Source organism: Lupinus angustifolius, chromosome LG08 (assembly GCF_001865875.1).
Source record: "Lupinus angustifolius cultivar Tanjil chromosome LG08, LupAngTanjil_v1.0, whole genome shotgun sequence".
NCBI lineage: Eukaryota > Viridiplantae > Streptophyta > Magnoliopsida > Fabales > Fabaceae > Lupinus > Lupinus angustifolius.
The window spans coordinates 25,015,832-25,028,808 of record NC_032016.1 but is presented as its reverse complement, the minus strand read 5'-3'; the positions used below and the strand labels follow the sequence as shown (position 1 = coordinate 25,028,808).

The following is a 12,977-nucleotide window of genomic DNA, read 5'->3' as shown; positions in this document are numbered from 1 at the left end:
GATTTATTGATCTATCTAAAAGTCTTTTGTAATATAATATATTTAAATATGTTAATATGCTTTTAAATAGTCACTCACTTAAAAGTGACAAATCTAAGAGTCGGATGGGGAGTTGTGTATAAGATTTACAAAATTTTATTTATTATATATGTTTAACTCGAGTTTAACCGCTTAAATTTAAAATGAGATCTCTTCCAGTTTGATTTCCAACTCGAGTTTCACAATATTGAGATAAATCTAGGAACCTTAATTCATTAATTACAATTTATGAGTTAGTGGAGGAGAAAATAATATATAAATATTAGAGATTCATTATACAAGCTCTAAAAATATTACACTCTTACTATAGATAATATGTATGCCTCGAAATCATATCACTACTTCTCACTTCCTTTGATTTGCTAATCACTTCAGTTGAAATATATTTTGATAATTTAGATTAATATTGTATTATACTAGTAATTGGTTTAAACACATTCACCATTTAGTTAATTTTAGTTATTACATCAGTTAATTTTCCTTCCTTTTATATAATGTTTTCATTTTAACTTTTTTTTTTCTTCTTACTCTTTGATTTCTTATATAATATCAGAGCAATGTTTCATTATGTAGAAGACGAAACTTATTGTTCAAGGAAAGAAATGTTGGAAGAAGAAAATGCAATTATGTTTTGCATGTATTTTGGAGTTTTCTTCATTCAATCATCTTTGTCTAAGTGAAGAGTTGTTAACATTCACTCTTTATTTTAATGGAGTATTAAAATATATTTTGTGTTAATATTATATTGGTATAGAAATTAGTTTAAACTTATTCACCATTTAGTTAATTAATTAATTTTGGTTGTTAGGTTAATTAGTTTTGATTCCTTTTATATAATGTCTCCATTGTAACTTTTCTATTCAATTTAATATAATTCCATTGATAAAATACACATTTCTTTTCTTACTCTTTAATTTCTAATATCTTCTCCCATCCACACTCACAATAAACACAGGTATCCCTACCAATTTCATTCTTGTAATTTTCAAACTAGTGTACACTGATCATTTCTAATTTCCATGAAGATTTAATACATTATTTGTAATTATCATTTTATTAAGATTTTAGTAACTACGACGTGAAGATTTAGTCTATTATTGTAGGAATGATTTATTTTTTAGTAATTTATCAATTTACTAACGTATCAAAATTAGAATAAAAGTAATTCCGTTGATAAAACTGACTTATCAACGTTAAAAATTGTGTAATCTGAATTTAATTTATTTTTTGTATAATAAATGTATGTAGTAACTGTCTAAGTTTTTTTTTACCTTGTCACTATATCATATATCATTCATATTTGATTATCATTTAAATATATGTAATACAAATAATAATCATATATGATATACTGATTGTGTATAATTATTTACACTAAAGTATATGAAAGCTTATAACTCTATAGGTAGCTTATTAAACCATAGTTATTTGATAAAACTACATTCATAACTAGCTGAGTTTAAAAGATTACGAAAAAATATATACAATATTTATTTATTATTAATTTAGTTATTTAATTATTAAATAATTATTAACTGGAGTAATTAAATATATAAGTAATTTAAAATAAATCAATCATTTATTTTAGTAAATATGCAATATTTTTATTTACTTGGAGATGAGATGAGACAACAAAAATAATATAATTTTTTAGTTATGGTAACTGATGTATCTTTTTAAAATTTTGAAAGATAAAATTGGGAAATAAATTATTCAAAGTTACTTTTACTTTTTAAATACTAATTTAAGTAGTTTTAAATGCTCCTTTCAATTTCTTATTACCATAAATGTTATGTCTCTCTTAAAATCATGTCACTACTTCTCACTTCCATGGAAGTTTGATAACACATTCATGAATAACCTTCTTTCATCCATACATTTGTTATCCCACCCTTTATGTCACTTCATATGCTATGGGTTTATCATTGGTTAGAAAAATACTTAATAATTGAATTTTAATTTAAATATATTTTTCTGATCAATCACAAGTTCATGGCACATGGAGTGACACAAACCGCGGGACAACAAATGTGTACTCACTAATAATGTATTGGTATAGTGATGTAAGATATCCTAAATAGATAATTATCAAGATTTAATATATTATTATATTAAGCTTGTAGTAATTAAAATACTAAAATCTAGTATATTATTTTAGGAATTATTTATTTTGTAGTAATTTATTAATATACTAACATATCAAAAATTGAATAAAATTAATTCCTAAAATAAAATTTACGTGTCAAACGTAAAAAAATGTGTAATATGAATTGACTTTATTATTTTAATAATTAGAATAGAGGAAAAATGTATGCCAGATATATACGAGGTTTTTACTGTGTAATATTCATCATTCATATTTAATTATTTAATTTTAAATATAAACAATACAAACATATGGTAGAAGATATACTAATTATGAATAAATCTTAACAAGATAGATGAAAGCTAGCTTTTTAGCTAGCTTATTAAATGAGAGTTTTTCGATAAAACTAGTTTTGTAATTATCTGAAATTTGAAAATACTAATTAAACCTACAAAATTCAATGCACTGATTACTAATTATAAATTAGTGGAAGAGATATTTTCTTTAGACTTAATGTAACGTCGTCCTTGATCAAAAACTTAAGAGTTTGATTTTTGGGAGCAAAATTTGTTGAGAGGGAAAATGTGAGAAAATACCTTTGGTAGTTATTGAAGAACAAAACTACCACGTTTTACATATTTTATACATTTTACGTATTTTACACATGCGTTTTATAAGTTTGTTAATTAGTTTGTTTAGGTAAGTTCGTTACTTATTCATGTACTATAAATAAGATCTTATGTCTTGATTAAATAATAAGAAAAATTCACAATATTCATTTCATGCTTCCACATTATTTTTGTAATATGGTATCATAGTCTTCATCCTGAAGACTTTGGTTACCGCTGCGCATTCTCTAAAATTATTATATTCATCTTCCAAGATTCAACAAAGAATCATCTTCAATACAACACAACCAAGCTATGAAAACTTTACCTTCTTGAACGGGTTTGAAAAAACCACAATAACTCATCAAGATCAACAACAACAATAAGATCAAATGGTTGAGAAAATTCAATCACGTTAGGATCGAGATTCCGATCCCTTACATTATCACGATATTAAATTGAATTATGAAGCTGAAGTCATTGCTATTTACCCTCCGGCTTGAGGGGACTATTGAAGAACAAAGTTACCACATTTTACATATTTCACAAATTTTACACATTTTACACATGTGTTTTATTAGTTTGTTAAGGTAAGTTTGTTACTCATTCTTGTACTATAAATAAAGTCTTATGCATTGATCAAATAATGAGAAAAATTCATAATATTCATTTAATGCTTCTGCATTATTTATTAAGAACAAAACTACCACATTTTACATATTTTACACATGTGTTTTATTAGTTTGTTAATTAATTTGTTTAGGTAAGTTTGTTCCTTATTTATTTACTATAAATAAGGTTTTATGCCTTGATCAAATAATGAGAAAAATTCACAATATTCATTTAATGCTTCCGCATTATTTATTGAAAAACAAAACTACCACATTTTACCTATTTTACCCATGTATGTTATAAGTTTATTAATTAGTTTGTTTAGGTAAGTTTGTTACATATTCATGTACTATAAATAAGGCCTTAAGTCTTGATTAAATAACGAAAAAAATTCACAATATTCATTTCATACTTCCGTATTATTTTGGCAATAGTAGTACAAAAAAATAGTATGAGTATAGATATTACAAACTTAATATAAATGTTAAGTCTGCCTTAAAATCATATCACTAATCCTCCCTTCCTTTGATCACATTGTTGAGAGTTTGATAACACAATCATGGACAAGCTGCTCCCAGAATCTTCTTTGGCAAAGGATGAAAGGTGTTCGGTTCTTCTATGATTATTATCACTTTCGTATATGTGATTTATTTTGACTATTTGTCACAGTTCTATCCTGCATGTATCTAAACTGATATAATGATTTTGAAATTGATAATAGCTTTCATTGCTTTCTATGATAAAATACAGTGCTGAATATTACCACTCTATTTATATTAAAATTTAAAATGTAGGCGTATTGCATTTATGCAGAGGTGTTAAACTTAAGTGCCCTTTTATTGATACATTCATGAGTATTGTATTATGGTTGAATGCATAACCTATGACTTTCTCTTTAGATTCATGGTTGAATGTTTACGGTTTTTTGGGTACTTCGAGTGTTTTACAACAATTACAAGTCAAAATTGGTTGATGAAATACAAATCTTAGAATCTTGAATATCACGATTCTTACATATAATATAAAATAAGGATACAAAGTCATATATGAATCCCTGAATCTATTTCTCTAATCTACTCATTTGATATACATTTTGAGGGAATTTTCATATGATGGTCTTTCTCAACCAAATCTTTAATTCCTTTGAGGACCTACATTTTCTGTCAAATAGGTAGAAGTGAAAACAATTTGCAATTTGGTGTCTTGGGGAATATAACCGTTCCTTATGTGTTAACTTATATGTTCCCATTATTAATTGTTTGAGTATCCACTTAATTTCTTATATGTCTTAAATATATGATGTTCACCTTAATTAGAAATTATGAATTTATAACTGTTTTACATCAATGAAAATATATACTTTCATTATTTTTTCTATTTTTTCTTCATTGGTATCAGTTTCAGACATACTTTAAAACAAAAGATCATTTTCCTAAGTTTGGAAGCATGATAAGGTTGTCATGTGTACATGAGCTGAAATACTTTGATTGTATCAGGTTTAGGACACATAATATGCTTGCCCCTTTCACACCTGGGAAGAAGACTAATCCTGTGATTATAGACAAGTCAGAGGTGCATTTCCTTGTAGTGTTTCTTTTATTATTTTTTTAACAAAGGCCACTTCACCTATATTGAGTTAAATGAAGGTTTATTTTGTTTTCATTTGAAAGATATTTGTTTTGAATTATATGATTTTATCTAACCATGGTGTTAGGGAAGCTATGTATATGACATTAATGGGAAGAAATATCTTGACGCACTTGCTGGCCTATGGTGCACTAGTTTAGGTATTTCTAATATTTACTTTCTACTTATTTTTTTCCTTTCTCTTTTCTTTCTTAGCTTTTGTTAATGATATACTCCTTCTGATTCACATTGACATGTTCTCAATCCATCTTAAGAATTGAACTTGTAACAAATTGAAAAAATATATTAATAATGAATGAAATATTTTATTTTCCAGGATTTGGTATTATATCATATACTCTCTTAATCATGGGGTATATTCACATCTAGAAGTTAAAATGAAGGACAAATTTTAAGCCTTTTTGTATGTGCTTGTAAATTAAATTTTGCAGGAGGAAGTGAATCTCGCCTTATTGAAGCAGCCACTGCACAATTAAAGAAGTTGCCATTTTATCATTCCTTTTTTAACAGGACTGCCGAACCTTCTTTGGTATTTATTTATAGCATTACTTATGCCTATTTTCATGTTTTGTATTATGTGAGAGTTTTTTACAATGTCAACATATCAAATGATAGCTAACATATGAACAATGAAGATTTGATAACAATGTAAAAAACACTTACACTGTTGGTGTATACATATTAAATCCTTATGCAATATGTTTTTGGTGCTTTTCACTTCATATCAAAACGGTTGTTTTCTAATTTTATTCAAATTTATTTTTGACATACAGGTTCTAGCCAAGGATCTCATAGAAATTTTCACAGCTAGAAAAATGGGAAAAGCTTTTTTTGTTAATAGTGGATCAGAAGCCAATGACAGTGTGGTTCGTAATTTGATGAATACCTACTTATACTTCTTACACATTCTCATATTTTCTTGTGTGATTTTTCATTCAATTGTAATTTATAAGCTACATATTTTGGATTGTAAATTTAGATATGCTTTTATAAAGGTTTAGTAAAAGATATAAACAACAAAAATGATGATAAATAAATGTCATATCAACATATGCATGGTAGCTATATTTGAAGTTCATATATTTTCTTTCAGGTCAAAATTGTATGGTATTACAACAATGCACTTGGACGACCAAATAAGAAGAAGTTTATAGCTCGTGAAAAATCGTACACATGCAATCTCAACCTGTGATGTTTTCTCTATTTTACCTGAAAAATGTGCATAGCTTATGTACTTTTTTTCCTTGTGATAGGTATCATGGTACAACAATGACAGCAGCTAGTCTTTCTGGGTATGATGCACTTCACAATATTTTCAGTAAACTAATGATTAAGTTATTTACAATAAAGCCATTCACTCACTTAATTCAACAATGTGTATTTCAGTCTTCCAACTTTACATCAACAGTTTGATCTGCCACTTCCATTTGTCTTGTACACTGATTGTCCACATTACTGGCGTTATCATCTTCCAGGTTGTTATATACTTATATTGATGGATTTGTTCGGGATGAGAATCACATGTCCTCAACGGTGTCTCATTCATTGTCCTAAACCAATCATATATTAACACGTGGATAAAATAAATAAAAAATGATAAAATTGAGCACTATGATTGACTTAGGACATGGAGTGAGACAATGTTAGGGACATGTGATCTTCATCCGATATGTTTGTAGTCATATTTTAAGGCATAAATCTTATACTTGCTTATGAATATCTCAGGTGAAACAGAAGAAGAGTATTCAACAAGATTAGCCAACAATCTGGAGGAGCTGATTCTAAAAGAGGGACCAGACACAGTACTATATGATTTCATGCTCTTTGACATTGTTTTCAGCTACTGAAACATTGATTTTCTCATTGAGTGGCATGATTTTTTAACCCAGATTGCTGCATTTATTGCTGAACCAGTAATAGGGGCAGGTGGTGTGATACCTCCACCTTCAACTTATTTTGAAAAGGTATTTTTTTCATCATCAATTCTTCACATATGTTAGAGTTTCTCTGTGAGCACAATGCATGTTCATTTGTATTCCCAATCCCAGATACATGAATGCATCAATAGTTTATATTGGAACCCTTAGGACAATAGAGTCACACGTCCTTTTTCACTATCCCTCCACCCCAAAACTCCATTACAATTTTGAAAGAAAAGGAAAACAACTTCTTTTCTCAATGCATTTAATTCTTATGCAGATCCAAGCCGTTCTCAACAAGTATGACATTCTTTTTGTTGCCGATGAGGTGCGTCCTTAACTCTTCAAATACTGTTAATTGGTTATGTGAGAGAACCTTTTGCATAGTTTTTTTATTCTGATTGCATGTGTATGTTTCTTTTGAAGGTAATCTGTGGCTTTGGAAGACTTGGAACAATGTTTGGGTGTGACAAGTACAACATCAAGCCAGATCTTGTTTCCTTAGCTAAGGTAAACATGAAACAACTCTAACTACATATTCATCTTTTTTATGATTTAAAAGCATGCTCTTGTTCCTCATTTTTCTTTTTGAGTTCTAGGCACTTTCTTCTGGATATTTGCCAATTGGAGCCGTTCTTGTGAGCCCAGAAATTACCGAAGTTATAGACTCACAAAGCAACGAAATTGGTACGGTGGTTCATTAACTGCATCATTAATCACCACATCTTATGATTTTGTACTTCTGACTCATGTTTGATTACTTTAGGTTCATTTTCTCACGGCTTTACTTATTCTGGACATCCAGTATCATGTGCTCTTGCAATTGAAACACTCAAGATCTACAAGTGTGTCTCTTTATATTCACATTTCTTAAAACTTATATGATGCTTATTCTATATGCATGCTTCTATACTATATTTTAGCTATAAAGTATGATATTATAATAATCTATCCCTCATCTTACCAGGGAAATAAATATTGTGGACAAAGTGAGCAAAATTTCACCAAAGTTCCAAGATGGCCTAAAAGCATTTTCTGACAGTCCTATAATTGGAGAGGTATCTATTATTTGCACGTTAATTATAAGTTATTAGTTATAACAAATACACAACAAAGGTAACATTATTTTTGGATGTGTATTTGCAGATACGAGGAACCGGCTTGATTCTAGGGCTTGAGTTTGCAAAAAATAAGTCACCTAATGATCCATTCCCTCGTGAATGGGGCAAGTTCTTTATTTTTAACCCATCTTATTTTTCCCTTCCTATTTTGCTTTATTTGGTGATCTTAATAGTAATATAAGCAATATGCATGTCTAGTGTGTAGCTATTCTTTAATAAAAAATATGCTATTTGTGAGACATATCATGATTAAGTGGGTTGCCTCATTTTCAAGTAATGAATGAAACTAGTGAATGAAGATCATGTGTCCCAAATTGTGTTCTATTTCATGTCTTAAGCCAATTAAAATGCTTCATTTTATTACTTTTTGCTTTTAAATCTTTCTGTTTTATCCACTTGTTAATATATGATTGGCTTGGGACAGAGAATATGACACCGTCAGAGATATGTGATCCCCATCCGAAACAAGTATACTGTTTCTAGATTGATATCAGCATATATTCCTAGTTTTGACAATGATGTATAATGCAGGGGTAGGTGCCTATTTTGCAGCACATTGTGACAAGAATGGGCTGATTGTTCGTTCGGCTGGAGATCTGATCATGCTTTGTCCACCATTAATTATTTCCTCAGAAGAAGTTGATGAGGTAACATAACATTTTCTTAGGTTTTTATGTTAGGTTTGACTGTTTAAAACACTTCACTAGGGCATCAAATTGACTTACATTATGTCTCTTATATGTTAAGGAATAATAGAATGCATACTATACTATATGAAATATCTCATACATTATGTCTCTTATATGTTAGCATTGAACAACTTCTAGCTGAGGAATAATTCTCATTGATATTGTTATTCACTAGACAATTGTGTGATACTATACTATGGCTATTACTATTAATTAAGATTTTATTATGTATGAGATATTCATTTCCCATTTTTGTCACAGTTAATCAGCATTTGTGGGGAAGCACTAAAAGCTACAGAAGAGAGGGTGCAAGAGCTCAAGTCTCAGCTTAACTAGTACCTAAAGCCTATCATAATAATGATAATGTAATAATAATAAAATTTACTACCTTCGTGTGAAGCAGAATTACTTAGAGCTGTAAAATGTCAGACAAATATGTCTGTCTTTTCGTTATATGAATCCCATTTCAATTTAACTAATAATACTAATATACTCTCACAGTATTAAAAGTTTTTTATATTGTTATTTATATTATTTACTATTTATATTTATTTATAATTTGACTCTCAATTATTCTGACAGTCGATAAATATTAAACTCAGATTAAATTACATATCTCTAATTTTTCTTCTGTAAACTGGTCTGCCTAGATCGCTAGATCACGCAGTGTTGCAACAGAACTTAGCACACTACCAATAAAGTATTGGTTAAATAGTATAAGATCTCATTAGATTTTTAAGATTGAGAGTTCGATTTCAGGAAATGACACTTGTTGGGAGAGACTGTCACGAACCCCGAAAAAAAAGCATATCACCAAATCGTTCTTCTTTGTGATAAGTGATTACACTACTATCTCCAGACCCCATCCTCTCTTCCTTCACTATTATCTATACAAACTGCATTTTGCTTGCAATATTATAAGCCAAGAATGATTCTAAATCTTCTTAATCTATTCTTCTAAAATATCTCAAAATAATGAATTAATTTTTAAATAAAGACAAGTTTGAATGTTTTTTATTTATATTTACTCTATAAACAATTATTAAATCACTATCATCATCTACTTAGAGCTGCTACTCATTGATTAATGAAATGATAACAATCCATAAACAGGTTGTAATAATTGGATTAAAGCAAATATGACCTTGAGGCTCTAAAGAAGGAGGAGAAATTAAATGATTGGTTGGTTTTAAAATTAATTAATTTGATTATTGGTTGCGAAATTGAAATAAAAGAAAAAAATATAGTTAATGTTAGGGGATGCTTTGTTTAAAATAAAATAAAAATAAAATAAAAAGATACGAGTTCAGAAAACCTGACAACATAGAAAGTCACAGCTGCAGCCGCTACAATTCCAACAACAGGTATCCCTATTTGCATGCCATCCATTTTTTTTCTCTCTCTTTATCACATTATGGTTCTAAGCAATGATGTGAAAATAGTACGCTTACAAACGGACGTTACTTCAAGTGCTATATGCTTTATTATCTTTAAGTAATTTTTTAGGTTTGAGTTTTGTGAATAAAAAAATTAACTTCATATACCTATTGATATTCCCGGCTCGGATATGATTGTCTCCAATACGATGGATATATGTGAAAAACAAAAAAAGGTTGTTCAACCAAAAAAACTAGGTTTAAGGAATCAATTGTAACTTAAGGGATGTTTTAGATCTTTTTTCTATCAATTATTATGTTTTGAGGATAAAATATGTACAGAAAATGTAGAAATTTTATACATTGTCGTTATATTATCTATTATTCATATTTAATTATTATTGACTTTAAAAATATAATACAAATGAATGGTAAATGATATAATCACGGTGTATAAATCCTTACATCGGCGATAACTTGAAATATGACATATTTAATTTTTCTATCAAAATTGCTTATTATCTTAAATAATAATAATGTTGTGTATAAAATTGATTTGGGACAATAAAAATTATTGCTTTCATTCTGACAATATATTGAGATTACCAAGCTCTACACTCTCTCAGAAGCTCCTGGCGAATTCAAAAATATAAGAGAAATGCTTATATCCTTATGTGCAGACAACTATGAACAATTCAACCATCCAAAACACCTCTCGAAAAATCCAGACAGGGAGGGCGGTTTGTAATATTTTATATTTTTAAAGTTGAAGAGCAATGATCTATTTGAGCAATATAATTCTAGTTATTTATAGACATTCATTCATTATTTCATTTTTCTTCAAGATTCTCCATTGTATTAAAGTTTAAGTAAATTTAATTATATATAAATGTAGCTGTTAAAAATATCATAAATTATATTGCGAATTAATTAAGTCAGGAATTAGTATTAGTTTTGATTCATACAATGTCCGGATCATTATTTTTTAATATTATTTATATTTCAAAAAATTAATATTTAAATGTTTAATTTAATTGATATATTTATTACTAACAAAATTAAATTTTAACATATTTTGTCTCCATAAAGTAAACTTATTTGGTGTAGTTTTGGGATGTCAATCTGAATTTAAATAAGGACAATTTCGCTATTCTCTCTACTCCTTTAAAAAATATTTAGCATATTCTTACATGATTTTTTTCCTAAATTGCAATAAAGGCAGAATATAAATTTTAACACATCAGTCATAAAATTTTAAAACAAAACAAAAATTACTTTCAAATAAGAAATAATAATTTATTTACTTTTTATTCTAATTATTAGTGGAGAGAACAAAAAAGAAAAATGAAGATAGATTAGAAAGCGTGAATATACAAGCTGTCATGAAATACAAAAGACAGCACTTCATTTAATTTATTTCGAATATAGTTTAATCAGTTTATGAGATCCCATTATAAGCAGTTAAAAGAATATATTTAAACTCTTTAAATTTGAAAAATAGTCAACTACTTTTTATCTTTGGTTTTTTAAATACGTTAAAGATTAAAAAAAATAGTATAACATTCATGTGGCATGTTTATATTTTATTCATTTTGAATACTTGCAACTATTGAATTTGAAAATGTTGAAGATTTTCCAACTCTGAAAAATAATGTAGTTTAGTATAAACTATAAAGGTTCACATTTGTATATATCACACGGATTTATTTTTAATTCCATGTATAACTTTTACTAGAATTTAAGGTCAATTTTAAAATACATGGTTATTCATAACATTATTTTTATTTTTTCTCTCAATCCCATTTTTTCAAATGTATTCCACTTCAAATAATATTACATGTCATATTGTCTATTCACGCTCCCCACAATTCACTCATATTTTTATTTTATTTATAGATTTTTGATTGATTAATGAAGAATGTGGATATAAAATGCCAATAGTCTCACCCTACCTGCTATATCTAAATTTCTATTATATAATAAATTAAGCTTATATTATCAGAAAAATACTAATTAATTATTGAGCAATTAAAAATTAATTTTAGTTAGTTACACGCTATTAAAAATCTTAAAAGAAATATAGAACAAGGGTCATGATCTAACTTAGATTTACTTTTGATATACTTTAATATTATGGTAAAAAAATATTATATAATAAATTAAGCTTATATTACCAGGAAAAGTCGCAAGGTAATTATTTACTATTTAAAAATTAATTTTATATACTCCTAAAAATATAAAAAAATAAATAGAAAACTAGGAGTGCTCCAATAAATTTATGATATATAATATCATCATGATAAAAAATTATTTTACACTAAATTAAGCCTATATTATGAGGAAAAGGTCACAAGATAGTTATTGAGTATTTAAAAATTAATTCTAGTTGGTTATATACTCCAAAAAATCTAAAAATAAATAGAAAATCAGTGCGTGATTTTAAAAACGGATCTTCCAATAAATTTATGATAACATCTTTAAACAGAAATGACCATTCTGATCCTTAAAAAGAAAATTTATAATTTACACGGAAATACTATACCATTATAGTGATAAATATTATACACCAGATTAAGCTTATATTATTGGGGAAAATAGGCAAGCCAATTATTGAATATATAAAAAATTATTTTAATTGGTTATGCACTACCGTATAAAAATAAGAAAGCCAATTATCATAATGAAGGGTGTTCCAGTAACTTTCTGATTTATCAGTCATTAATCATTAATGTATCAATAGCCACTTACTACATGTCTACCCACAAATTGAATATTTATGTATCTAAATACTCAATTTTTATATATTTTATTTTATATAATTAGATTTTTTTGTATTTGTATTATATTTTTTTGTTTTCATTAAAATGTCCAATTTATAGT

The 12,977-nt window shown here is 27.4% G+C and overlaps 2 protein-coding genes across 3 annotated transcripts in view; one reads left to right on the top strand and one right to left on the bottom strand.

Annotated features, from left to right (window-relative positions):
* LOC109355540 (probable protein S-acyltransferase 19) overlaps positions 1 to 6,800 on the bottom strand; it is a 31,826-nt gene extending 25,026 nt beyond the window's left edge. For both annotated transcript variants that reach the window (XM_019598747.1, XM_019598748.1), the window contains exons 1-3: positions 6,787 to 6,800; positions 5,898 to 5,900; positions 69 to 77 (exon numbers count right to left, since the gene is read on the bottom strand). The gene's annotated coding sequence lies outside the window, so the exon portion shown is untranslated. The remainder of the gene's footprint in view (positions 1 to 68; positions 78 to 5,897; positions 5,901 to 6,786) is intronic.
* On the top strand, positions 4,825 to 9,085 carry LOC109355542 (gamma aminobutyrate transaminase 3, chloroplastic-like). Its single transcript, XM_019598750.1, has 17 exons — positions 4,825 to 4,917; positions 5,060 to 5,132; positions 5,424 to 5,521; positions 5,766 to 5,858; positions 6,086 to 6,159; positions 6,246 to 6,284; positions 6,379 to 6,467; positions 6,718 to 6,794; positions 6,882 to 6,956; positions 7,192 to 7,239; positions 7,338 to 7,421; positions 7,511 to 7,598; positions 7,678 to 7,756; positions 7,879 to 7,969; positions 8,058 to 8,136; positions 8,564 to 8,679; positions 8,983 to 9,085. The coding sequence occupies exons 1-17, from the start codon at positions 4,858 to 4,860 to the stop codon at positions 9,055 to 9,057; spliced, it is 1,338 nt and encodes a 445-aa protein (XP_019454295.1). The 5' UTR covers positions 4,825 to 4,857; the 3' UTR covers positions 9,058 to 9,085.

Bases quoted from the DNA above. Each gene is read 5' to 3' on its own strand.
- LOC109355542 (XM_019598750.1), top strand. From the start codon at position 4,858: ATGCTTGCCCCTTTCACACCTGGGAAGAAGACTAATCCTGTGATTATA. The intron at 5,522-5,765 runs GTATTTATTTAT...TTTGACATACAG, and splicing joins GGACTGCCGAACCTTCTTTG to GTTCTAGCCAAGGATCTCAT. The intron at 7,422-7,510 runs GTAAACATGAAA...TTTGAGTTCTAG, and splicing joins ATCTTGTTTCCTTAGCTAAG to GCACTTTCTTCTGGATATTT.